We start from the raw sequence: 27620 nt of genomic DNA on the forward strand, positions 1-27620 counted from the left end.
TGTTTGATGGTGACTAACATTCACATTTTTTGTGATAAATATACATCTGCCACCAAAAGAGACCAGCAAGGTGCACTTCAGCACATGCGAGCAGTTTCCTTGTTGAAAGAATAAGTCTTCCTTTCTGTGTAAGACCTAAAGATTATGAGTCTCTCTGCATGAGATACCTGGACGCATGTTCATCAAGTGCCAGGAGACGCAATGTTACCCGGGAAGTGTAGTGTTGAAAGACAGAGCTAGCGGAGATTGCTCTGGAGGGGACGGATTCCCTTTGCCACCTCTGATGTGCCAGACTGTCTCCCCTTTCAGAGCTTTTCCATTGCCGCCTTCGCTGCTTAAAACTTGAATTAACTGAGCCTCAGCAGGGCAAAGTCTCCTGAAGAAGAGACAGACTGGCACGCCAGAGGTGGCGGAGGGCTTCGAGAGAATCTGCAACCTCCAGACCGATCTCCAGTGGCTCTTTTTTTTAAACCTGCGCTTCTCAGCTAACATTGCGTCTACTGACACATGAAGAACACGTCAGAAGTCTTGTGTAGAGAGACACACAGTCTTGGTTCACATCTGGAACCAAAGGTAGGCCATTTGTGCCTAGCAGGAGGAAAGCCTCATGTTGCTTCTCTGCCCGCAGCATCTCAAATTTTCTGATTGTGAACGGAAAAGGGGGTGGGATGAAGGAGAGGCTTTTCTTTTCCCCTTTCTCATCGAAATGCAGTAGGTCGCCGCTGCTGAAGAGAGGGCAAGTTGTCATATGCAAGGAGGGCTTTGCGTTACCCTTGTCACCACAAGGTTCACTGGAGAAGTGATTTAGCATGGGGAACAAGTGTGTTGTATTCCTGTAATTTTGCCAGTGGAGACATGTGCCAGGGGTCGGCGGTTAGTGCAGCGAGAGTGAAGAAATCCATCTGTACCAATATACATCTTCTGCCTGTGCTGTTGATCTCCATTAGACCTTTTACTAACCAACACAAAAAGCAAAGTGTTGACTAGACGGAGGGAACAAATTTCATCCATGCTTGCCATTCTCTTAGGACCAAAAAGCACAACACAACTCTCTGCTGAATCCGTCAAGGTAATGAAAAGTTGTGTCATCCCTGATACGGTTCTAAAGTGCAATCTAATGTGTGGCCCTCCCTCACATTGTCCCCTTTCTCTGCTCTTTTCCCCAGAACCCATTTAACATCCTGCTGAGATTCATAAAAGAACCCTGGAGTCTTTGCCAGGAATGAGTGTATGGCGTAATGAAATATTGTTATTTATATTAACACTGTCAGTGCGTGCATACATTTACAAAATCAAAAAGAGTCCAGTAGCACCTTTAAGACTAACCAACTTTATTGTAGCATAAGCTTTCAAGAATCACAGTTCTCTTCGTCAGATGCAGATCGTCAGATGATTCTGGAAAGCTTATGCTACAGTAAAGTTGGTTAGTCTTAAAGGTGCTACTGGACTCTTTTTGATTTTGCTACTACAGACTAACACAGCTAACTCCTCTGGATCTACATTCATTTACAAGGTTCCATAAACAAAAAGACAGGCTTTACTTTCACAGAGATTACAATCTACATTGCAGAAGATGGTGGCGGTGAATAGGCTGAGAAGAAGAGTTGGGAGAGGCAAGGGCCCCTTTCACACTTACAGTTTAAAGCACCATTTTTGAGCAGTCAGGACAATCACGGTGGCTTCAGCTTGGCACCTGCTCCTTTCACACAGTTCCCAGCAGTTTCAATTTGGCCTCTTGTGATTCCTTTCAGACCTGCCTGAAAGCCTTTGTTCAGTTTCAGGTATTCGGGGCATTGCAGTGCACGTCACCATTTTTTTTTTTTTTTAAATGTTAAGCATGCATAGTAACATTCCTACGTTACTACATCTTCTGACCGACAAGGCCCCCCATGCCCCCCCTTGAGCCACCCACCCCACTCTCTCCAGGGGTAAGGCACGGTGGGGGGGAGCAGATTCATACCCACCCCCAGCTCAGATGAGACACACCAAGCCATGGCTTGGCTGGGGCGCTGGCTCTCCTGCTCTGCAGCTGCCCCAGCCGAGCGCTGGCTCACTGTGCACTCAGCTGAGACACACCGGGCACCCAGACTGCAGAGCAGGGAGAGCTGGCGCCCCAGCCAAGCCGCAGCTCGGCGCGTCTCAGGTGAGTATGCAGCGAGCCAAGGTTCTGCTGGGGCAGCTCACAGAGCAGGAGAGCGGGCATCCCCAGCCAAGCCACGGCTCAGCGCATCTCAGCGGAGCTGGGGGTGGATATGAGTCTGCTCCCCTGCCACCATGCCTTACCCCTGGGAAGAGTGAGGTGGGGACGCGTGGTTGAAGGGGGGGCATGGGGGGCCTTGTTGGTCAGAAGATGTAGTAACGTAGAAACGTTACTACACTTGCTCAAAGTTTTAAAAAAAGGTGCTGTGCAAATTGAAGTCCTGCCTTACCCGTGGGAAGAGGGGGGTGGGTGTGGGTGGTTGACAGGAAGGCTGCAGAGGAAAGCAGCTGGCCCAGTTGAGCTGCTGCGAGCCCACTCTGCTTGCATGGGAGGGTTGCAGGGTGGCCAAAAAAATGGTGGAAAAGGAGTTCAGAGAGCTGACTTTGGTGGGTGTGGTTGGTTCCACACAAACCAATCAGCTCCCAGGGAAAAGGAGAGGGGGGAGGAACCGCTGCAGAATGCTCACACTTGCATTAATTGGGCCAGCCCTGACTGGGCAGCTGATTAAAAATTAGCATCGCGGTATGTCTGCGGGAGAAAAATCGAGGTAATGGGAAAAAAGAGCGGCACTGCGTCCCATGACTAGCTTGCGTGAAACCCCTGTAAACATGGGATGTGGAACAGGTACGGACACGCTTTAAAATCTGAGTGTAAAAAGTACCAAGGACAGCAAACAGGGACAACGTGGAAATGCAGCTTCACATAAGTGGACTCCCCCACTGAAGGCTGTTAGTAGTTTAATGTAGCTTTAACATATTTATTGTTGAATGTTTTTAATGTTTTATTGTGCACAGTATTAGTGTATCTTACGTTTATTGCAGTTACCCACCATGAACTGTCAGGAGAAAGGCAAACATAAACACTTTTAAAAAATGTGTTATCCAGAATATGATTGCCTAGGGTTCAAAGTCTGTCGTGTGACACCTTTGACGCCATCATAGTGCAGTCTCTCCCCTCCCCCCTCATCCCAGGTTGAAAGACACGCAAATCAGCTGCCCTGCCCGAGCTTCAATGGTCTGGATTTGGGTGGGACCTCTGGTGTGCTGCTTTGAATTCCGTAACGGAAGAAAGGTGGGGTACAAATGTCATCTGCCTCACTGTGGATGTGGACAACCTGGCTGGATATGGTGCTTTCCTGGATTCTGGGATCACGAACAGCACAGGCTTTGGAGAGGAGTGAAAGAAGTTGGACTCCTCGAGAGCCTGCCGTAACATAGCTACTTTCTGGAATTAGTTGGCTGGAGTGTTCTATGTCTGTGCCTGACCCGGTTCACCATCTACATCTAACCACCCCGGAGAGGTTTCCCAAGGCTTGGGGTGAGATGGCATCAATACGCTGATGCAGCAGCCCTCAGCTCTACTTTTCCTGTACATCAAATCCAGGTACTGTGGGGACATCCCTGAATGCCCGCCTGAGATTCATCAGGCACTGAATTGAAGGAGGGGGGACTCAAGTTGGCACTTGGTCTGGGTAAGACTGAGTTGCATGAGGCTTGTTGTGCCAGGAGGGGGTGATGTGCTACTTTTTATGAAGACCCTCCCCAAAATTGTTCCCTCACACTCTCCCATCAGGTGATGCCAGCATGGTACAGACTAGGATCTGGGAGACCTGGGTTCAAATCCTCACTCTGCTGCAAAGCTTGTTTTGTTACCTTGGGTTAGTCACTCTCTTTTTTTAACTTCGCCCTCCGAGGAATACCCATTAGGTCTCTTCCTTGGGTTCATCCAATGAGGGACTAAGGCACTTAACAACAAAGGCCATCTCCTGCTTTTAAAACGCTTCTAAATGTTCGTTACATGAATTATTGTTTTTTAAATTGTTTTATTTTTAAACACGTTGTTGGCTGCTTTAGAGGACTAATTTAAAACTACTCTAATAATAATGGCACTGCAGACAGAAGTCAATAGGAACGTCGAGGTCCTTGGTGCCACTGCAGTAGACGAAGAGATGGATTGTGTTTTTTCCACGTGCAAAACGTGGTCTATCCAGATCTGGAAACATGCCATACATCCTTAACAGTGGCATAGTCCCAAGGGGAGATGTCTAGACTGTGTGTGACAAATGGGTGAAAACTGCATTTGTTCTACGAAGCCTTGGTTGTGCACAGGGCTTTTTTTCTGGGAAAAGAGGTGGTGGAACTCAGTGGGTTGCCAGCACAGGGGGCAACCTTTGGTGGGAGGTGGTGCCCCTGGTACCACATGTGCGCGCGCAAAGTGCACACATGCTCCCAAGGCCGATGATGTCACTTTGGGTCAGCTGGAACAAGGGGGGAGTTTTTAAAAGTTGAAATCGCCCTCAGCGAACTCTCGCAGCCTAGGAGAGAGGTCAAAAAAAGAAGAAAAAAAGAACACGTCGGCGGCACGCTTAAATTGTTGTGTGTCTGAGGTATAGGATGTTGTTTGTGTTGCAATCTGACAACAATATAAGGTTTAACATCAGCTATGATTTTCAAAGTCGGCTCACCTAGGATTCTGTTTTCTCCTAATAGGAACTGAAAGTCCTAAGCGCTTGAGTAGCTATACAAATCCTGGCTGCTCTCGGTGTAAACGTCTGATATCTCCCTTGGTATTCCTCACACAGCTCTCAAAATAATGGTCAGATTCTGCGCCGCCTCCCCAAGCACAGAAGAGTGGGCTGAAATTAAACCGAAGGAGGGGAGGGGAAGGGGCATTAAGCCATTGCTTGGGAACAATGGCCAAGATATGGGGTCATTTGTTCTGGTATTTGAGCAGCTTTGCGTGATTTATGGGATGTTTTGTTCTTCTGCTTGTTGCTGTTCTAACCCCCAGCCCAGCCCTCTCTGTCTTCCTTCTCCATTTCCTCCACCCTCCCTTTTCCACAATTCCCCTAATAACTCTGGAGTCTCTCTGCCTTATGAAGTAATGGTATCTGTGACTTATTGAATTAACTGTATGGAACTGAGCTTTGACACTGTCCTTGTGGTCTGCCGAAGCGTGCGATACTGTGCCGTGGAGCCAGAGCTTGGCAAAAAATGCTAAACAAACGGCAGGGCTTGATCCTGAAAGCTTTAGGCTGGATCTTCGCTTCCATTGCACAGAAATGCCTGAGGTGAGCTGGTCTGTAGAAAGCAAAGCACTCGGTTCAGAAGTATTTATACATTTCTCATCTTCCCCAAGTCTTGCTTCTTAAAACAAAAACCAACACCACCACCACCACCCCGGGCTTGCCTTTTTAGAAGGGTTTTTGCTTAATATCTTTTTCATATTGCCTTTAAATTGAGCATATAAGGAGCAGAACAATAATCAGGTCACTATATCCGGGCAGAGTCCAGTCTTCTGCTTCAGTCTCCTTTGAGAGAGACTGGTGTCTCCCACAGTTCCATGCAGTTTGTGAGTAATTGTAGAGTTATTGTCTCCATCTGCCCTCTTAACATGAGGACAATCTCTTGCTGTTGCCCTGCAGTACTGAAAGGTACATTTTTGTGGGGTGGCGCTGGAGTACCACAGGGAGGAAGGAAGCACTCAGATTGCAAACAGAAATGGTTCTCATTGATAAAGCATTTAGAATTAAGAAAGAGCATCCCCACCATGTTTCCTGTGTTTATGGGCATTTGCATAAGGAAAGCCCGCCTCGGAACTTGCACTTCTGTTTTGATCTTGCAGTAATGCTTTTGAAACCATATTTGGGGGAGGAGCTACTTGAAGAACTCAGGGTGGAGATGGGAAATGGCAGCAAGGGAAAGAGTTAAGCTTCACCTCGCAACGGCTCCTCCCTGAACCAGTTTTCTTGCATTACATAATTTTAAAAAACAAAATGGTATTGGAGTTCTAATACTGGTATATCAGCATAATCTGTGTCTATAGCCCCTAAGTATGCCAGAGACACCATGGGAAGTTGGCTATATAGACTGCATAGTTTGTTCTTGCTTCGCAGCTGGCCTGTTCGCTGCATGCAGTAATAAGTATTGGCACAAGATGAAGCACCCTGTGAAGATCAGATGTGCCGAAAAAGCATCTGATGCTCTAAATTACAAACAGCTTGGGCATGCTCAAAGAGTAGATTCAGATGACCGTGTCGGGCCCTCTGCCACAATGTGCCCTTCCCCCTGCCCTCCATTTACCTGGTGCTGATACCTAGATCGGATAAGAAAAAGACCAAAAAATTTCTCCAACAGATGCCAAGATGTTCTTAGTCTCCACAGATGCTATGGGCCATTTCCAGACGGCTGACCTGCACCCGGGACGTCGCACCACATTTCGGATCGTGCCGGGGAAAACGCGAAATATCGCGTTTTCTTGTGTATCGCACAAGAAAACGCAATATTTCGCGTTTTCCCCGGCACGACCGAAACGTGGCGCGACGTCCCAGGTGCAGGTCAGCCGTCTGGAAGCGGCCATGGTCCAGTCCCGTGTGGCCTTCACTAATGAAAGAAGGCCACTTTGCAGTGAGACCACAGAGGCTGTCTGAATCTGCCCAAATTTCTTAGGGCCAAGTTTAATCTAAACCTTTATTTTTTAAAATAATGAGTGAAAGAAAACTGATTCAGGAAGTGCCATTGAAGTTACAGCACCCAGAGCCTCTGGGTGGTGGGGGTCTTTAAATTATGGCTTTTTGCAGCTTCCTACCTCGCTGAAGGAATCTTAAGCCCTGTTGATGCCTGCAGGCTACAATCCTAGGGATACTTTCCTAGGTGTAAGCCAGATTTAATAGCATGGTAGTTAGTTCTAAGTAGACCTTAGGATTGCTCCCACAGTCACTCTTGTCCACGTCTGCTACACTAGTTGTTCATATATGTGCCCCAACCGCCTGTTATTTTGTATTGTGTTATATGCCCTTTTCGTGGTGGTAAATTGCATATTTTAACATTTCGAAAATGTTCAAGATTCCCGAATGGCATTTAAGCACTTCTGAAAGCAATTTCTTTACTCCTCTCTGCACACTGTGGCCCATTCTCTCACTTGCTGCAACCTGAGCACCCATTTTGACCTGTCAAATGACAGCAGATAGACAGCGAGACCAGCAATTCAACAATTTTTTTTTTTTTGTTCAAAAGCAAGTAATGATTTCTTGTGTTTGTCGTCTGACTCAAGCAGGAGAATGGGCCATCTGGGAAAATAACAGCTCAAAATAATGACTATTTTTGAAGGCGAATATTTTCCAGGTTCACAATGTTTGGAAGTTGGAGTTCATTCCGGGATTCACTTGTCATTAAGAAAACAGAAACGTATAATCATCATTTGTGAAAGTAAGCAGTAGGGTTATGAGTTGCACAATGTCATCTTGCTGTTCCTGGCAAGTCCAGTTCCACCCTGTGATGACTGCTGACGTCACTGGGAGTCCCTAATGGGATCATCTCTCGTTGCAATCCATCATTTACTTTCGGTGGGCTTTGATTGCTGTCATCTTGCCTATTTGACTGATAACATTCTTCTTAAATATATACAAAAGAGGTGATTAACGGTACCATCTTAAGCTTTAATGGACTTCGAAGGGCATAATAGCTCTGCTTAGGATGGCACTTGTAGTATCTTGTTACTTTTATCGGCTTATGTTGGCAAAGGGATTTTGCAGACCTTTCTGTTGCACAGAACTGTTCTTGCAGCAGAAATGGTAAAGGTAATGAAACCACCGAAGGCTATGTCTGAAGTAGCTAAACCCACTAGTGTTCATAACAAACCTTGATGACATTTACAGTGCAATCCTAAGCAGAGTTTCTCCAGTCTAAGTCCATTGATTTCAGTAGGCTTAGACTGGACTAACTTTGCTTAAGATTGCACTGTTAGTTTTGTTTCTGTTAAACCAGATAAAGAGCGTTGTTGTGCGATTTGCTTGTTTGCTCCTGCTCCATCAGAGCTGATGTGTCCAGGTATTCCAGAGGTTAAGGTGCAGTTTAAGGGGCGGTAAGAAAAAACAACGCAGCCCCGCGTGGGCTCCTGTATTAAGATGAGGTCGTTTCATTTCACGCTCTGTGATTTCATGGTTGTTGTTAGGTATATTTCACTTCTCTTGGAGAGGGCTAGTGCATTGGCTTTAGTTTCATACTTCGGATCCAACAAGTCAGCACACACAAGATCTCTAAGGCATTTTCCTCCCCTTTGGAATGGCTGGTGGCTCAATAATTCCCCTCCCTCCCTCTTCCTTTCCTTCCTTCCAGCTTGCGGCTTTTGCTCAAGTCTGCGTGGCTTTTAACAAAACTTTTTCCTTGCCTTGCAGGCCCCTCTGGCATAATGCCGGTAGGTAAGATCTGCTCTTTGCTTGGGCGACACTGTCTATAACCTTCTCAGCTGCCCCTGTCCAGCTGCCCTCTCCCAGTTTTCTTGCTCCTCTTCAGGATCTCTCCTCTGGCCTTCTTCTTCTTTGTCAGAAAACCTCCTCCTCCTCCAACTTGCCTTTCCTGGCTGTAGTGTCCCATCAATACCTTCCTCTCTTCCATAGGCCTTTTTCTGTGCCTGGACAGTGCAAGAGAAGTCTGAAAGGCAATTTTTAGAGACGTGCATGAAAATGCCCTCATATCTAAACAGGGTTGGCCTTTTTTCAAGATGACTTTGGACAAGGCCAAGTCTGGAAGGAGCGAGAGTGAAAAGAATCAGGATTCTGTGAAATGTGGCCAACCTTTTCTGGGTGCAAAATAATGAGCAAGGACCTCTGCCAGCGTGCATCTGGAAACAGAAATGCTGCCTTTAGACCATTCTGTTGTCAGGAGGACCATCGTGATTCCACTGCCCGCCCTTCTCTCCTTGTTGTTTTACTATGTGTTCACAGCATTCATTCCAGCAAAGATTGTGTGCGAAACACACCCAATGCCTAGTTAATCGAGGACAAATTGAAGTAATTCCAGTGTATTTGTTCTCCATTTCCCCATTGTTTGGCTCGCCGCTTCTTACAGGTCACTCCGTGTTAAAGGTACCCACAAGGCCAAGAGAGTGTTTTTTGTTTTGGAGGTGTGACATTTCCTTGCTGGCGTATACAGGAATAACGTCCCTCCTTGCCTCTGAGAAATTAGACTTTGATGGGCGGCCCACCCCACCCTGTTCAGTCTATCACCTTCTGGTAGGATCTTAGATTTTCACTGTAGATTTCACACTTGGGGCTAATTAAATCGACAGGATCCATCGCACATCACAGAATTGTTTGTTCCTGTAGTTTGAACGTATTGGCTTGCAAGCGTCTCAGAAAATGTCCAAGATACGGCATTCGCAAGACTCCTGGGAGTCCAGAAGCTAGGGCTGTAATAAAAAATGGAAAGGAGAGTGTGTGTTTGAGGGGTGTGTGTGTGTGTTCTCCTTTCCAAGCTGGCCTTTCTCTCCCACACAAACATGCTGCACACACCCAAGGAGAAAGCGGGAGATGAGAATTCGTAAGATGGTCAGTTGCCAGAGATGCAAAGGTACCACAGGAAGGAGAATAGCTTCTGCCGAGAATGGGGTGCTCCAGAATAGCCAGGTCTCCAAGATTAGTGACCACTGGCCCAGCAGTGACCTCTCGGCTGAATCGCCTAGGAAGGGGATCCTCGTCCAGGGTGGATGGTGTCCTCTCTGGTCTGGAACAGCAGCAGCTTGTCTTGTCCACCAGCAGCTGTGCCTGGCAGAGAAGCATCTGTGGTACAACCCGCCATTCGTTGTGAGTGGCGATGGTGCCCTTTTGTTTCCCAAGAGAGGCATGTCTGTTCCAGCTTTGCTTGCCAACGTGGAATCGGTGGTTGGCGATGACTTGGAGTGGAAGGAATGAGGCATTTAAAAAAAAAATCTTTGGGGATGTCTCCTGAATTTAGCTCAAGGCTCGAGCGCTTGTCTGTGACAATTGGTGACAGAGACTCAGGCAGGCTGCCTGTTGTCAGAACACAATCTGCCCCCCTCACTGTTTCTCCACCCCCCCTTTCCAGCCCCCTTTCTCAAACTGTGACGATTTTCAGATTAAGCAGTTGGCTCCAAGCAGGCTTGTGTTACCACAGCAACTTGTACAACAACCTGCTTTAATAGCTGCCCCCCCCCGCCGCCCCTGTTTCTTTCAGAGCAGTACAGTCAGAGTTTCTCGCAACAAATGTTTGGAAACCGTGCATGCCCCTCAAATTGCAGGAATGGCTAAAAACGAGGGGCTATCCCTCCACCCCACCTCACCCCAGTGTTCTTCCTTGTTTCTCTCTTCCCTTATGCCCCCCCCCCGCAATTGTATGTTGTATATATCATACTGTAGGAATTGTTTTTCATTGTAAACCACCTTGTATGCAATGACAGATCAGTGGTTTATAAATGTATCAAATAAACATTGTTTCTGTTGTAAGTTATATTTTCAAGGGGGGCAGTAGACGTTCAAGATTCCTTTTTTTACGAAGCAAATTGAAATTTTGATGACTGTGAACTCAGGCAGTTGTTAGGTTGCACAGTTTCCTCTAGAAACTGTGAATCACATGACAAAATCTTCCTTCTAATTCCCCTTATTTTGAATAATAATCCTCATCTCAAAAGTATCACAGACTCCAGAACATAAGCAAATGTACCATAATTCCAAAGCCCCTTTAAAAAGAAAAATCTAACCTGGTGACTACAATCTACGTACTTGCCCAGTGTCCCTTATAATTACAGCATTATGAAAGTTTTAAGAAATCTGTTCATGCTTTGAACTCTTTTTGTTTTCTAGTTCGGAAGTCCCCAAGGTACAAATTATTGTTACCTTTTGAGGTTTTAGTCTGCAATGAAGATGGCCAGAAATTTATGTCAGGGGAAAAAATAAATAAAAATAGAATTCATCATTTTAATAATTTAGAATACGTTGTCAGAAAATGGCTGCTTTTGAGAGACCCAAATAGCACATCCATAAATTTAAGGCACTGGGATTTCTCCAGATCAGCTGGAGTCGTAATAGTCAATTGTGTTCCAGTTCTGGTCTGTGTGTGATTTTGATTAGCTGCCGTGCTGAACACCAGGTAATCTCTTTCTTGCACAGTTGTTGCTCGTTTGCAGAAGGCAGATATCTTCCCTTAAGGACACTGTTCTGTTTTGAAGAGTTTCCATTTCCCCAGCATTCAAACCACATATATTGTTAATGAGAAAATAGTGTCCTTTCCCCCACCCGGGTGGCCCACTATGATTTGGAGCACAAAGGCGATGGTGCCAGTGCCGTCCCTAGTGACAGGTGCTGTATATAACTTCCCCGCGCTTTTAAAGCCTTTTTGAGTCCATTATGAAAATTAGATCTCCTTTTCTTCATTTTACCTCTTTAAAGTGTCAGCATTTGCTAAAGTTTCCATTAAGAGCAGGAACACTTGAAGAGTTCTTGTTAAAATGACACTAACCAGCAAGTTGTACACTCTCTGGAGAAATATGCTGCCATTTTCTTAGAGGGTTGTTGTACTAGTCATCAGATCCGACATCAGGGTATCTTTTTAAAGATCCCCCTCACCACTGCGTTAAGGATACCATTGGAGCAGGGTATGTTGCAGTGCGACTGGTGGGCGGTGGGAGAGTGCAGGCCGAGGGGGCTTTTACTTATCAGAGTAAACCATAAATATGGTTTCCCTTCCTTTAGGCAGGCACTTCAGTTGCCATTGAGTGAAGCAATCAGATTTTGAAAGCACCAGAAGACCACTGAATCCAACTCCTTTGCCGAGGCTGGAGCTTTCAGTCACAACTCCACACACACACACCTTTGGCACAAGCTCAGCTACACCATCCATGTGCCCCAACCTGATGGCAGGTGCTCTGTGAGACATGTTTACAGAACCACAGTTCCAGACGCTAGTGGCATCCAGGTTCCTTTGAGCCTGGGAGCGAATGACTTGAAGCGCTTACCAGTGTCTGCAGCTGATTTGACTGCTATTTCCACCCGTCTTTGTGTCCTTTCCTTTAGCAGATTTCCTAAGTGATGCTTCTTTGAATTCTTCTGAGCAAACACCTCCCCAGCCCCCCCCCAGCAGAAGACGCACACCCCCCCCAGCACAATACAATTAAATAATCAGGCAGTCTTGTGTCCCTTTGAGTTGTCCTTCAGTTCAATTTGCTCCAGATTCCATTTACATTTTTAAAACATCAAACATGCTGCAGGTTAATTATAGTGTATTTAAAGCTTCTCCAACAGTATAAAAACACATACCCACGTAGTGTAATTCTGACTACAGCCTCAATTAGGACTGATTCCCAATGCAATCATAAAACTTCCTGTACAAAAAAAAAAGAACAACTAAAGTAAGCCACATCCAAAGCCTAATAGTGGCCTTTGGTACGCTTTTAAAATCACAGTTCTCTCTCTCACACACGCACGCACGCACACACTATATTACACTTGATCTTAGCCAAAAGGCCAAGAAGCAATCACACATATTTGCATGCACTCTTACCCAAAAGATGAAAACTTATGTGTAGGGCAGGGCGAATTGGACTTGAGACTTTGAATCTGGAGGTTGATGGATCTCTCTTTAGAGAATTATTGGGGGGGGGAGGCGTGTAATTATGGTACAGGGCATGCTTGGGAGCAAATGTGTAGAAGCAGCTCCACGATCTTTGGTTGCATAGAGAGGTAAACATACGGAATAGGCTGGGCGGCCGAGGCCGTTTCCAGCAGATCCTGCAGAGACGGGATAGTGCTGTTATTTCGCTGTAGATCTGAGTGAGAACAGGGAAGGAGAGGGGCTGGAATGTGTGTCCCTCGTAACCCTGGGTTGCACCGATTCCAGTCAGTCTGGTGCCGAGATTCGGGTTTCACTGTGGACTTTAAACCAGCCATATTTAGCTTGTGCTTCTCTGGTCCGTCAGGGAGGGGAGGTGGGGGGGGGAACCCACAGCACAACTAATAAAAAAAAGCCAAACAAAAACAATGTAATTAAAGGGGACTGTGTGTTCCCATAGCAAGAACATTTGCCCGACATTTCCTCACTTCGATATTTAATGTTAAGCAGCAATTAGGGGTTGGCGGTGAGGAATGCTTTGGGGAAAACCCGCCTTGCCTCTCCAATATCTAATTTGGGGGAAAGGGAAGGAGACAGTTCGCCAGCAAACCAGCCAGGTTCTCCTCGCCAGCATGGCCTGTCATCAGAATGTACCTATTAAAAAAAGGTGTGATGCCACCCCCTCGATCCTATTGGTTGATTGGTGCAAATTTCTTACCTAATATTGGAACCTATCCTTTAAAAGTACTTATTTAGTTGGCAGGATACCAGCATTGCTTTTTTTTTCTAGTACAGGACCTGATCCACTTGCTAGGGTATTCAGACTTTTGCTGTTCCGAAAGCATAAGAACTAGATTTGTGTGACAAACTGAAAAATGCAGTTTGTGGCCATTAATGTGGATGGTAAGATGACCAAAATTCTGGGATAAGGTGTGCCAGCCACCAGATCCCCTGGGAAAATAAGCTGGCTTTCATAGCTTACTCACACAATATTGCTCCCTCTGGAGAAAGGAACTGCTATTTATATATAGCAGAATATACTAAATATGTTTGGTATATTGACGGCAACTGAGGTATATTGTCCAGCTCTGCAACAGTAACAATATTTTCATAAAATCACTGGGAAAGGTGTTCGAATGGGGGCATGCCCTGGTATGTCCAACAAGAGACATTGTTGAGGGTGTAGAGTTTGGCACAGCTGCTGTATAAAACTGTTAGAATTCAGAAACAGACCAAGCAGAGTTAATCATATAAGCAGCCTGTAAAACTGTCAATCTAGTTTAAAGCCAGGGACTGGCTGCCTCTTTCTTTTCCAGGCAGTACAGAAGCATTGGGCTTCATAATTTAGTCCCTGACTAGGAGGAGAGAAAAATCCTAGAGGATCCCCTTTCTAAAGAGCTGGTTAAGAGCAAAGATGCAAGAAGAGATTGTGAGCCCGTTCAAACTTTTTTTCTCATGTAAACAATCAAATAAGACCAGTTATTCTCCATTGCAGTAAGAAGTAGCCTGCTAAGTATTGCAGCTATAACAGTGATGATGCTTGATGGAGCTGGATTTTGTACGTGGAAACAGAAGCCATGGATGACAATAGGCGACATTTCAGGACTGCCATCGAAGGGTTCTTTCAAGTCCCAAATTAGATTTTATCATAAAATCACGAGACACACATTTTTTAAGATGTATGAATTTTACTACTCAGTGGGTTGGATCCAGCCAGCATTTCTGCTGGCAAAAATAGGTGGATGGGGTCTCCTTTAAATACCATCAAAGGCTATGATTGTGATAATGGGACCTGCCTGAACAAAAACCATGTGGGACGGGATTCGTAGTAAAAAAGGAGAATTCGGTGAGATTGAGCGAAAAAGCAAACTGGATCCAATACATAATTATGGTGGGCAGAATGGAGTATGGCATGCACTAAAGAGAGCCAGAGAATGCAGGTATATTTTGTTGTATATTCACAGTTTAGTATCCTAAGCAAATCACATGAGTTGGTGGGAGAGGTCAAGAACGACAGAACAAATCATTTTCCTTACTATCCTTGGCAACCTGTCACTATTACTCAAAGAAAGTGAGTAAATTCCGCTAGATCAAAGTTTATGTTTATTTGCCATCATGCATATATCTCAGTATCGCCATGTTTTCATAGTATTTTACAACAACTCTCCACCGCTGGTTTATTTCTGGGTTTCTGGGTTTGATTGCATTATATTTGTGTAGGAACCATAGTGAGTGGTTTCAGCCACAGACTTCCCTGTGAAGACCACCCACAAGAGCACCATCTTGGGCTAGGCCTGGTAGTGATGCCGCTAATTGTTTGAGATGGCAGAGCACTTGTAGAGGCAGAAAGTCTGTGGCCTCTTTTGCCGGAACAGCTGAATCCAGCTTTGCAAAATTGGCAAAAAATACTTTGCAGAGAAATCCATTTTCAGTTGAATAGCTGGTTATCACACCAGTTGTTGACCTTGATTGAGTCGAATGGATTTAAGCTTTATGGAAGCATCTGAAACTCAATGCAGTAATCATAGAGGTGGCCCCAGTATCTAAAATAGCCAAGAGCTGAAATGACAAATGGCTCCTTAGGCATGCAATAAACTCCTGAATTCCAAATAACGGAGGAATATAAAGCTGTAAGTCAATATATTGTAATAGATTTTCTTGGGGTGGGGGAGCAATATAATTTCATGTGGTTATGTGATCTTAGAGATGTTCCTTCACTGCTGCCATTTATTTGCATTTCCTCTTATTTCTTATCTGACATGTGGGTGGCCGAATCCACACGCACTCACCATCCGCTTATCTTGCGCAGTCATGGCAGTTGGGTTCATTCCGCTACCATGCTGTGCATCATCACATTCACCCTCCCAGTGCATCTTCGTGGCGCAATCAGTTCTCCACACGCCACTGAGTAAAGCGTTAGAGTGGGCGGTTCCCTCCTCCGTCATCAGCGTTGACAGCGCGGGTCACTTTCCTTTTTTTTTAAAAAAAAAAAGTTAATTTTGCACTATACCAATATTCCGACTCTTATGTAGGCAGAGCTGGGAAAAGCCAGAGTTTTTATAAGGGGGGAACCAGGTTCCATTCAAAGCCGAGAGTGGAAAGTAACTGATGGACCATCATAAAGGACCATCATCTGTTTCTTTTCCCGGGCAAACTGCTGCTCACTAAAGTAGGTTTTGCGGTATACCAACCTTTCTTTATTGTGCAAATGCGCTATGAAAGCCCTTTAAAAAAAAAAAAAAGGCCGGGCAAAAACAGATTTCTGCCATTATCACATGGTACGGAAAGGAGGCACAATTGTGGCGCGGAGATGGCAGGGAACACACGGAATGGGAAAGCGTGTGAGTATCTGCTTGAACAGTGCCGCGGTTGCGAAAAAGGCACAGAAGTAAAAAGGAAGTATGGATTCGGCCGGTGTAAGCCTGCCATAATAGAAGCCCCCACAATGAGTGGTGTTGGTAAGTTCAGCAATTGTTACTCCTTTTAGAGTGGTGGAGCGTGCCATCAAATCATTGCTGACTTATGGCTATGCCCCTGGCCGAGTTTTCCTGGCAAGAGACTTAACAGAAGTGGTTTGACATTGCTGGCCACTGCAACCCTGGTCTTCATTGGAGATCTCCCATCCAATTACTAACCAAGGCTGACCCTGCTTAGCTTTCAAGATCTGACGATTTCAGGCTGTCCTGGGCTATCCAGAACAGAGCCTTTCTAGATTAGGCCCTAAAAAAATAAGACAAAAAAACCCCCCAGTCTATTACTTGGCTTCCAGTGTCTTTGTGGTTAACTACAGGCCTCTTCTGGAGCTGTGCTGGCATCATTAGAGATGCTGGAGAACAAACAAAAATGCTTTGGCATGAAGAGAACCTCCTATAAGTTTAAGTTATTGTTGTTGCGAGATCAAACAGGCATGTTAACTTCAGTTGAGTTCAAAACAAAAAAACAAGATAGTTTGCCAAAAGGGGGAGGGGGGAGGAGAAATGTAGACTAGATTCTCAGAAGATTTCAAGCCTAGATTCTCATGGGTACATACAGATATTTCATATAATTTTTCATATAAAATGTCTCCATCGCTTCCCTGTTGGTTTGATGGAGTATGTCCAAATTCACATTCCAGTAATGCTGTGTATGGGTGTGCATAGCTATAGCAGAATTATACGGGCAGTAGTAGCCAGGCACAGGGCCAGTCCAGATGACCACATTATCCTAAAGTGAGGCCATGAACCTTGGAGCAGGCTGGTCATCCTTCCAAGTGGTAAGGAAGATATTGCTGATTCTGAAGTGGGGCAAAATAGTAAAGAGTCCAGTAGCACCTTTAAGACTATCCAGGGCTTTTTTTCAGCTGGAATGCGGTGGAACGGAGTTCCGGCACCTCTAGAAAATGGTCACATGGCCGGTGGCCCCGCCCCCCGATCTCCAGACAGAGGGGAGTTTAGATTGCCCTCTGCACCACTGGAGCGGTGCAGAGGGCAATCTAAACTCTCCTCTGTCTGGAGATCAGAGGGTGGAGCCACCGGCCATGTGACAATTTTTTAAAGGTGCCGGAACTCCGTTCCACCACATTCCAGCTGAAAAAAAGCCCTGCTCCTTACAATCCTTTTATGTAAATTAGGTAACGTATCTCATTAAACTTCCAGAGGGAGTACCTCCTATCCTTGGCAGAATCAGACTTCTGCCAAGTTATAATTTTGCACAGCACTGTTCTTTCTTAGAGAGTATAGAAGGTAAAAAGAAATAAATGAAGCTCAGCGTGCGGCCTCTTTTTGTTCACAATGAGTACTTTCCCCTCTGTGTGTCATAGCGTGAATCTGTTTCATATGCACCTTATGTGTTAAGAGGGAAGCAGCAGAATTGGTGTTTGCTTTGCTGAACGTTGCATTGAGGCCAGGCCTGTTTCAGGTTCTTTACCCATTTGTGCTGTGGATTTCTGCACGTTGATTCTGCAAAGGAGAAAATGACACAATTGGCTAGCTTATGAAAATTGTTTGCTGCAGTTGGTATTTAATGCTTGGTGCGTGGCAGGTTGCCTGCCTTGTTTGCTAGCTGAGCAAAGCAACTTCTGACATTTCTCCCTTGACTCCACCGGTTGCCTTGAGGGTTTTGGATAGAGACACTTTTCTTTTTCCCTTGTCCGTGAACCAGCAAACTGGCTTGGATGACGTTGGATGTATTTAGCTAAGCGAGCAGTCAAATCAAGTTCATCTCGGGGGTTTTCCTAGTTTATGAAAATTCTGTCTTTGTGGCTGTGCTCATGAACAAGCAGCAGCCTGCATGAGCAGTAGTAAGAGTATGGCGATCCTTTGCTTTGACCGAGGTTACATCCTTTTGATTTTGGCTTAATGTTTTTGACCATCTTAGGGTTTTTTTGGTTGAATACTTGTTGCATGACTTCCTTCACAACCCTCATCTGTGCCTGCGCTCCAAAATCTGTGACATCTTCGTGGTAGAGTTAACTTGCCATGCCTCATGACTTGTTCAGCTAGTGGTATAAAGTCTCCGTATTAGCTTAGGCCACAAGACTCTCTCTATTAGGGGTGTGCACTGAAAAAAAAAATGGTTTCAGTTTTGAATCTGGTGTTGCTGAACGAACTCCTTTCCATTATCGTTTTTTCCTGGGTGAGCCATTGCTGGTTCGAATCTAATCCGTTTTGGGTTCCCCCCCCCCCCATTTTCAGCCCATTTTGTACACACAAAGTGAGCATTGACTGTGTGTGCGCACATGTACACTATTCTTTTTCGGGGGGAAGCTTGAGGAAACAAGGTTCTCGAGTAGCTGTTTTTGCACATAATGGCACCAAAATCTCACAGAACACAAGCCTCCCTCTAAATCAATGACCCACAGTCGCAACAGTGCCGCTCGAGTCCAATCAACACAGCGGAGCAACAACATTAAATAAAATTATCCTGCTTTATTTTTCCCTTTTTTTCCAAGTGATGATCAGTGAATGTGCCAATAAATTATCATTACCTTTGTCTCCTTGTTTGTTGCCTGCTATCGTGTTTCCTTGTGCTTTGCAGCTCTGTTCCCAATCACACGATGAAGGGTGGCCAGCAGCGACTGCTCCGTTTCGGCATTCTTCAGGAAAATGGGGTGTCTCGTCTTGATCGCTGCCAATTCCCCACTCCTCCCCTTGAAGCCAGCTGGGTGACCTTGGGTCAGTCACAGCTTCTAGGAGCTCTCTCAGCTCCACCCACCTCACAGGGTGATTGTTGTGGGAATAATAATAACATACTTTGTAAACTGCTCTGAGTGGGTGCTAAGTTGTCCTGAAGGGTGGTATATAAATCAAATGTTGTTGTTATATGTCTGCCGTTGCCGAAGTGCAGATGGACAGGCAGGCAGCATCAATCCCCAGCCCACCCAAACAGACCTCTCTTTCCCCATAACTTCTTGTTTTGCAGTGCGGGCAGCCAGGGGCAATTAGGCCAATGGCTCGCAGCAGCAGGCTATGTGGGGAATTGGTTTTTGGCAGTCAGATGCTGGATGGTGGGGAGGGGGTCGTGTTGCAGAAACCTGAATGGAAAACTACATTGGTTGATTCATAGGTGGGAACTGTGAACTAGCTGGGGTTTCACTGGGGTACACATTTGCCCTTTACAGAGAAAGAGCGAGCGAGCCCAGAACCCCTGTGATTGAAGTTTATCAAGTTCTGTTGATCGAACACACCACTTCCGTGACTCCCAGTGGCATTTTCCCTCACAGCGACCGACTGCCGTCGTCAGGGGTCCCGATGGGGGTCCGGGATGAGTGCCGTGGTGCTGCTGGAGTGGTGCATTTCTCTGGCCCGATCAATTTTTTCAAGCTACAGTCCCCCCTTCATTTGCATAAATGATCATTTGCGCTCGTCCTGGAGGATCTCCTGGGTTCCTTTTTTAAGTTAGTTAACCTGTGAGTGGGAGAAGGAGAAGGAGCCGGTGGAATCAGACTCCGCTCTATCCTGTCAGCTCTTATCTTTGACCTTTCTTTGAACGTTAGAACCAAAAAGCCCGGGAAGAGAGGAGAACTCTTTCTGGGCTTAATATAATTTCAAGGGAAACGTAGTTCATCCAAAGGCCTTATTCAAGGCATCATTGCTGTCACAGGAGGCTGGTCAGACAGACCTACAGAAGGAAGTGACTGGCACTTAACTCGATGCCCTCTGTTTGAGCACTTGCAGTTCTTCTAATAATAATGCCCCTATTTTGACCAAAGAGTAGACCCCAGTTTTGCATACCATGATGCTTTGCATCAGGCCCTCGATCTGTTCCTCTTGACTTTAGGACAGGACCATAATGCTCCATTTCATGTCATACCCTAAACATGATAGAGCCCATTGACGTACAGGTGCTGTCCATGGAAGTCATATCTCAGCAGGAGGAGTGGGTGCGGGATCTTATTCATGGGAAGCAGAAGGGTGGCCTTCTTTCTTATCTCTATTTTTTACTGTTAGAAGTGGGAGATTGGACAGGTCACCCAGGCTCCCTTTCTGAATAAAACTGTGAATCCAGAGTTGAATGAAATAGGAGGAGGCAAAGTGACTGGCAAAGTTCTGTAAAAGTGCCTGAAAATAATAATCTAACCTGATCAGTCCTTCCATGTGGAATGCTGGTCTGGAAAGACTTGGGGATGCAACTGTGCACAGCGCATGCTCGCTCAGATTCAGTTAACGCTGGGTTAACAGTTTTAATCAGAGGAGTCTAGAAAAGACAGAAGTCTTCCCAGGCAGGCTGAAGTTCCTCCCGGTGCTCCTTGACCTGTTATCTTTGGAGGACTTCTTTAGTTACAGTGGTGACACCAAAGCAAAAGAGAGCAGTAGAAGGTCACTGAACGGGCAAGCTAGTCCACACGTACCTGGGTCATCCTCAGTGCAGCTCTCCTTTTAATCATTCTTTATTATTTACAATTTTTACCCTAATCTGCATAACATGAACCCAGAGGGGTTGCTTCCTGGGACTGGTATTCAGAGGTTGACTGCCTTTGAATGTAGAGGTTCCCTTGAAGTCACCATGGCTAGTAGCCACTGATACACCTGTCCTCCATGACTCTATCTTGTCTATGGTTGTGGCCATCACTACATCCTCAGGCAGTGAATTCCGTCTGAGAACTGTCCATTGATGTATGATATAGGTATGTGACTTGTTCAGAAGCTCCCACATCGGCCTCCTAAAGTTCAGTCTGTCACACTGCTGTACTTGTGGTAGGGAAAAAACATTCAAGCTGTGCATTTTAGATACTATAGCATGCTCACAGTTTGCAGTACAAAAAACGTACAGTGTGGAATGGAGTAAAGGCTTCTTATCCATTAGAAAGTTGCTTCAATTGTTTAGTGGTATGTGCATGTATGCTTTATGAGTCTCTTCATTGAAAAGCTGGTCATCATCGACAGCTAGAGGGTGCAGTACCACGGGCTACGGGGCTAGAGGTCCAGTCCCCCCATTTCTTTTTGACAGAATGAAATTGTCGTTAGTTAATGCTACCCTGCCAGTTCCACACACTAAGAGTCTCTCGCATGGAGTGACAGCCGTACCCACTAATGTTTACAAACAGCTTGCATTTGTTATCCTGTCTTGCCTTGGCCGTGGCTGGTGCCAGCTCTTGCTATGTGGGGTAGTGGAGGTGGTTTTGTGTGAAAGACTCATTGTGTCATTCCAGTGAAGTGAAATCATCTGAAGCTCAGCTTTCCCTGCCAGAAGCAAGCAAGGCAGAATCTGGCCTGAAGGTTTCCTCCGGCCCAGGGCTTTTATTCTGGGAAAAGAGGTGGTGGGTTGCCCTCAGAGAAAATGGTCACATGGCTGGTGGCCCCGCCCCTTGATCTCCAGACAGAGGGGGCATGAGATTGCCCTCCACGCCGCTCGGCGGTGCAGAGGGCAATCTCAACTCCCCTCTGTCTGGAGATCAGGGGGCGGGGCCACCAGCCATGTGACCATTTTCAAGAGGTGCCGGAACTCCGTTCCACCATGTTCCTGCTGAAAAAAAGCCCTGCTCCGGCCCCTTCAGAACATGTGCTGCGTCAGTGCCTTAGTGGGCAGTCTGTATCCAGTATATATATCAGACTTCTGTGGGCTCCCAACTTGTGTTTGAGGTCTCTGGTATAATTCCCAATATTTGTTTTAAGTATGCCAGTGTCTCCTTATTTTCTTAGCAGAATGCATCCTTAAGAAGAAAATGCAGATGGAGAATGGAGCATGGGAGGGACTGGGCTTGTGGAAAGCTAAATTCTGGCCATATTCTTGTTTTTCTCAAGTCAGGATTTATGTTACACTGTGACAGCCTGTATTGTCCAGACGATTGGACCATATCGTTTAGCTACACAATGGGAATATTAATGACCACAGAACAGTTGCAGAAAGCAGCCAGAAGCTATTAGCATAATGGATTGGATGCAATTTGAGCAATTTGGGTTGTTTGTAAGAGAATAGATTTTTGTATGTACTCGAGTGTTCTAATTTGGGCTCCAGTTTCTTCTTGGCCTCTTCTAATTTTAACATGTATCCATTTACCCATATCAATGGCATCAGTCGGTAATTTCAGAAAATGTCTATAGTGGGCATAAGTAGTATTAAACATACTAACAAGCCTGTGCTATTTTCACTGAATTTAGGACCTTCCTGAAACCAGCCCTTCAGATTGTATGAATAAGTTTTAAAAGCACCAGTCCCAATACAGATCCCAACGGGACCCCGCTGTTTACACCACTCCATTGTGAAAGTTGTCCATTCATTCTTACGCTTTGTTTCCTTTAGCCAGTTCCCAAGCCATAAGATGACCTGTCCTCTTATCTGATGCCTGCCTTGGTTCCCACAGGAGCTCTTGATGGTGGCACTTTGTCGGATCCAAGAACACTGTATCTCTGCAATTCCCCTATCATGCGTATATGGGTATATTCCAAGGGGGCTGTTTTCAGTTGTGGAGAACCATGGAACAGAAAAGCGTCCATAGTGTGCTTTTGGGCAGCACAGCTATCCATGTGCCTGACAAAGAACCCAACTTATGTCAAAACTCGCAAACTCTTTTGGGAGGGGAGGGGGATAAAGAAGTTTGTTGGATCTACCTGAGCAGGCAAAACCAACACTTCCTTTTAATACGAAAGAAACATTCCAAATTTGTGTATTTAATGGTAGCAGAGACAGATTCAGTCAAATCCATTACTGCTGTATTTTAAACATATAGCGTGCTTGTGGCTGGACTGGGTCATAGTTTCGGATGCGTCTGTGTAGTGGGCCAAGCCGTTGCCGAAAAGTGCTCACAAACATGCCTGCATCCCATTCCATTGGTACAGAGAGAATTAACTCCCTTCCTGTGGCACAAACTTGGCTTCATAGTATTTAGAGACTTCACAACCCATTTCAGGAGTTTGCAGGAGCCAATGTTTCAAACCTCAAAAATAGCAGCAGCATTAAAAAAAGAAGAAGAAGTAAAATAGGTAATGTAATTCTGTAGCCCACGATGTTTTAGATACAATCAGAGTGATTGAGGGAGTTAGGCAGGGGTGCTACTATTAACCCTGTAGGGCTGTCTCCCTAAGCGCAATCAAGAGTGCTTTTCTCAGGGTCTCCTGCCATGCAGATCTGAGGTGGTTTTGTAAGGGAAGCAAAATGAAACTGATGTCCTGGCCAGTTTAAGGGCCTGTGGTTCTAGCCAGTGCACCAGACTGCTGGGTGATGTGAACGACCATCCAGATCGGGGTCTGGAATGCAGGGTGGCAGGTCGGGGAGGCGTGTCTGGATGTATGCAGCTCCATTATGTAGCTCAGGGGTGGGCAATTGTTTTGGCTCGGGGGCCACTTTGTGGGAGCGGAGGTTAGCGGAGGGCCGCACCTTTTAAAATGATTGCATTCATTAGTTAACTTTGCGTTTCAGAAAAGGTATAAATTGTATCATAAAAATTTTTCTGACTGTCTTGGCGGGCCACAAAAAACTCTGTAGTGGGCCGCATGTGGCCCGCAGGCCGCAATTTGCCCACCCCTGATGTAGCTCATAGAGTGCTGGGAGGGGAGGTGGAAGAGACAAGGTGATATCCATGCAGGTCAGCCTGCCAAATCCACCACCACGCTCTCCAAACATAGGGCTTCTTTTATACACATGGAGCAGAATGAGATGGTAGAATCATGTAGTGGCGAAGTGGACTGTTCTACTTCATGCATCTGACGAAGAGAGCTGTGGTTCTCGAAAGCTTATGCTACGATAAAGTTGGTTAGTCTTAAAGGTGCTCCTGGACTCTTTTTGATTTTGCTACCACGGACTAACACGGCTAACTCCTCTGGATCTACTTTAGACTGCTGTCTTTGTACCTCTAGGCTGGTCCAGTCGGCCGTACAGTGGGACGTGTTAATAGTCGTCATTTGCAGCTATCAAAATAACAATTGCACTGTTTGTGGCTCTCCTGCAGACATCTCTGTCGGATTATAAACAGACCTTTCCTTTGTCTCCTGCTCTGCCTTCATTCTACCATCAGTAAATGTCTCTCTCGTACGCAATTCCTTGACATTCGTTCAGGATTCTAGACTGCAGTGAGAAGCTTCAGAGCCAATATTTTTTGATGAACACAATCTGGTTTCAGCTGTTGGAACCAAGTGATACAAATCAGGAGCTTCTGCAATTTTTTAAAAGACTTTATACACCATCCAGTTTCCGATAATGATGACAGCATTTTTACCTGTCTCAGGGACTGGGAATAGTAAATAGTTGTGCGTATGAAACATCCACTTGTCACAATTGGTTGGGTCAGTTTACTCTTGATTTCTCCTGAGGATGTTGACATGTTGCCTGGTGTTCTGGAAAGCTGCCACATAGACTCTGGACCCCTGCCCATCACGGCTGGCAAGAGCCAGCTGGAGAACTGGCGAGCTTCTGGCTAGAATGGTGAACGCCTCTTTGGAGGAGGGTAGGGTGCCACCCGCTTGTTAAGGAGGTGATGTCCCACCCGTTCCTTAAGAAGCCATCCATTGTGTAAGGAGGATATGGACTCGTTTTGAGACCTGTCCCTTTTGTAGAGAAGTTGGCAAAATGTTCAGTAGCAGAGCAGCTCCTGGCATTTCTGAATGACTCATCGTTCCTCGACCCTTTTCAATCTGGCTTCTGGCCTGAATTATGGGATGGAAACAGTTTTAGTGGTCTGGTAGACAGATCTTCAGAGTGATAAGGGGAAACCTTTTCTCTCAGTTTCCTTGGATCTCTCAGTGTCTTTTAGCGTTGTGAATCAGGGTGTTTGGAACAGCTGGCAAGGAAGTTTGAGCAGGCTTTTAATTTTGATCGATCTCTGTCTTTCACACACACACGTTGTATCAAGTAGCCATTGCTGAGGTGAACTTGGCTCTGCACTATTGGGTATGAAGTGTCTCACAGAACGTAGTATCTTTTTAATACCTACAGTAATTCAGGTAGGCAAGGAAGCAAGCTTTTGAGCTGCAAAGAACTCTTTTTCAGGCAGGAACATTCATGGGACTATTAGACTTCCCACTCCCTGTTCAACCCAGTACTCCCCCGCCATTTGCCTAGCTGTTGTGTCTGTTCATCCGTTCTTTCCTTTGTGTCTCATCAGGTCTTCCTCACCTAAAATGACACAGCAAATGAGAGACTTACAACTTACCCAGTCAAGGAAGCAACCAGGGCCCTCCTCTCCAAATGCCGCCAAGAGGCTGTACCGGAACCTGTCTGGAAAATTCCGCGTTAACTACATGTCCTTCGATGAAGGTAGCTTCACAGGGAGGAGTGAAAAGGAGAAGCTGCGGAAGTCCTACCTTGTGAGTGCCGTTCTCTGCCTGCGAGAGTTCTGCCGCTGCAGATTCTGTATGTGAAGAGAGGAAAGACTCACAGGAGCCACTATTCAAAACCCATTTAAATATATAATCACAATCAAATATATTAATGCATTTACTACTCAGTGTTATTGATCACAGTCAAATATATTAATGCATTTACTACTCAATTAGAAATTAGCCACGCCCAATCTGGGGCCGGCTAAACTCAGATTTCGTCCCCTTCTTCAGGGGCGTGGTTCATAACTGTTCCATTCACTATTATTCAATTTCAATTGGCAAAGACGCTTATTTTTCCCCAGCACCTGGACGGCGGCAGTTGTATCTTCTCCTGCGCTAATTTCTAATTTGCTTTGGAACCTGTTCCACCTGATAATTTTTCGTTTGAGAAGACTTTGTGAAGATTCTGCTGTTCCTCGTGGCCAAAGAACATACATATATACACGATGGAAACCCTGGACTAACTTTATTGAATAGCTCATATATGCTTTATAATATTGAGTAGTAAATGCATTAATATATTTGACTGTGATCAATAACATTGAGTAGTAAATGCATTAATATATTTGATTGTGATTATATATTTAAATGGGTTTTGAATAGTGGCTCCTGTGAGTCTTTCCTCTCTTCACATACAGTTTTGAACAGGAGCAGCCTCTTTCTTTTTTTTGGTCTGCAGATTCTGACATTTTCTCTTCTAAGAACTGGATGACGTGTGCAAGGAAAGGGTATCCCTTCAAATTGAGTTGGGGGATTTCTTTAGATGTTGCTGCCGGGCCCTTTCTGAGGTTCCCCCACTTGTTTGCTCCCAGCGGTGGCTTGAATAAGGTGGGGAATAATTGCTTAGTGAGCAGCGTAATAAAACTCTTCACCCCAGAGAGCTTGAAAAAGACCCGGAGAGGCAATTTCAGCTAAAGATTGCCTTCAGAAGGAACCCTGAGAGCACAGTGGCTGGCTTTTGTGGCCACAGTATGGGAGCAGCTTTGGATTGTGGCTACCTTTCTGCCCCAACAAATCTCTTATGTATGTATTTATTTAAGAGATTTATATGCCGCCTCTCCAGAGAACCTGCTCAAGGAGGCTTATAGAATAAAACGTGATGAAAAACATAAAAGAGAATACAGGATAGCTGTTAAGAGGGGAAGATAGATCTTTACTTGATATTAGTTCGAGATTGAATTATGATATTGTATAGTTAGGAGTGATATAGTATATTTTATAGTAATGTGGAAATCTAAATAAGAGATGTATTTCGAAATTAGTAGATATAGATTTATACTATATATTATAATATAGAAATAGGTGTTAATAAAATAGGAGATAGGGAAGTAGTATATATAAGGGGAATGGAAAACTGTTGGAAGTCAACTGAAAAGGGGGGGATGGGTGGGATTATTATAATGTGATGGATATTGAAGTTATGTATTAGGATTGGTGTATTTTGACCCAGCCAATAAAAAATCTTTTAAAAAAGAGAGAATACAAATCATTAAGAATTAACAAACTGTTTAAAAACCCAGCATAAAATATTTAGTTGCCTATAAAACTGTTGATGGGCTAGAAGAAGATTGTAAAAACTTTTTAAAAACCCTTAATAGAAGCCTAAGCAAAACACACAAACACACACACATATATACATACATACATACATGTGTGTGTGTGTGTGTGTGTGTGTATTATAGATAGATAGATATAGCTATAGATATAGATATAATACGTATTATATATACATATATGTATGTATGTATAGATGTGTGTGTGTGTGATAGATAGATAGATATGCACGTATATATATGTTGTGTGATAGATAGATAGATATATGTACGTGTGTGTGTGTGTGTGTGTATTTTATGGCCTGACATTTTAAAAAGTAGGTTAAATGTTAGGGAGCACAGAGAGCAGGCCGTGTGATCTTAACTGATGGACTGACCAGTAGAACTGTGTCTTGGACCTGGGCCTTACAATAACTGGTCTGGTGTGGAGAAGAGCCAGGTGGACTGTTGCTGCACTTGGCAAATCCACTTTGCCAAACTTCTTTGTGCCCCCGGAATTCTTGATTCCATTTCCAACATCCATACCCAGCAACCATAGAAAAGATTCAAGTTGGTCATTTTAGGCCGTCTTCCTTGCTAGTTTCGCTCTCGCTCTCTTAAATGTGACCAATGTGCTTTTAGAAGAATGAGAAGCAGCTGCTGGATGAGCAAGACTTTTGAATTCTCAGTGCCTTCACAGTTCTCGAGGGGGCAAATTAATCACGTGTGTTGGGTTGGTTTGTGATTCATAACCTGCATTTACCCCGTGATGTGCAAGGTAAATGCGGCGTTTGTAACATTCTGCTGTGGC

At 45.1% G+C, this 27620-nt stretch overlaps 1 protein-coding gene across 1 annotated transcript in view; it reads left to right on the forward strand.

Annotated features, from left to right (window-relative positions):
• The window catches only part of LOC129339059 (ankyrin repeat and fibronectin type-III domain-containing protein 1-like), an 80734-nt gene that overhangs the window by 12942 nt on the left and 40172 nt on the right, over window positions 1-27620 (forward strand). The window contains exon 2 of the mRNA XM_054993664.1: window positions 25061-25262. Within this exon, the coding sequence (XP_054849639.1) occupies window positions 25077-25262 (186 nt within the window). The 5' untranslated portion in view covers window positions 25061-25076. The remainder of the gene's footprint in view (window positions 1-25060; window positions 25263-27620) is intronic.

This window comes from Eublepharis macularius, chromosome 12, assembly GCF_028583425.1.
Source record: "Eublepharis macularius isolate TG4126 chromosome 12, MPM_Emac_v1.0, whole genome shotgun sequence".
Taxonomy (NCBI): domain Eukaryota; kingdom Metazoa; phylum Chordata; class Lepidosauria; order Squamata; family Eublepharidae; genus Eublepharis; species Eublepharis macularius.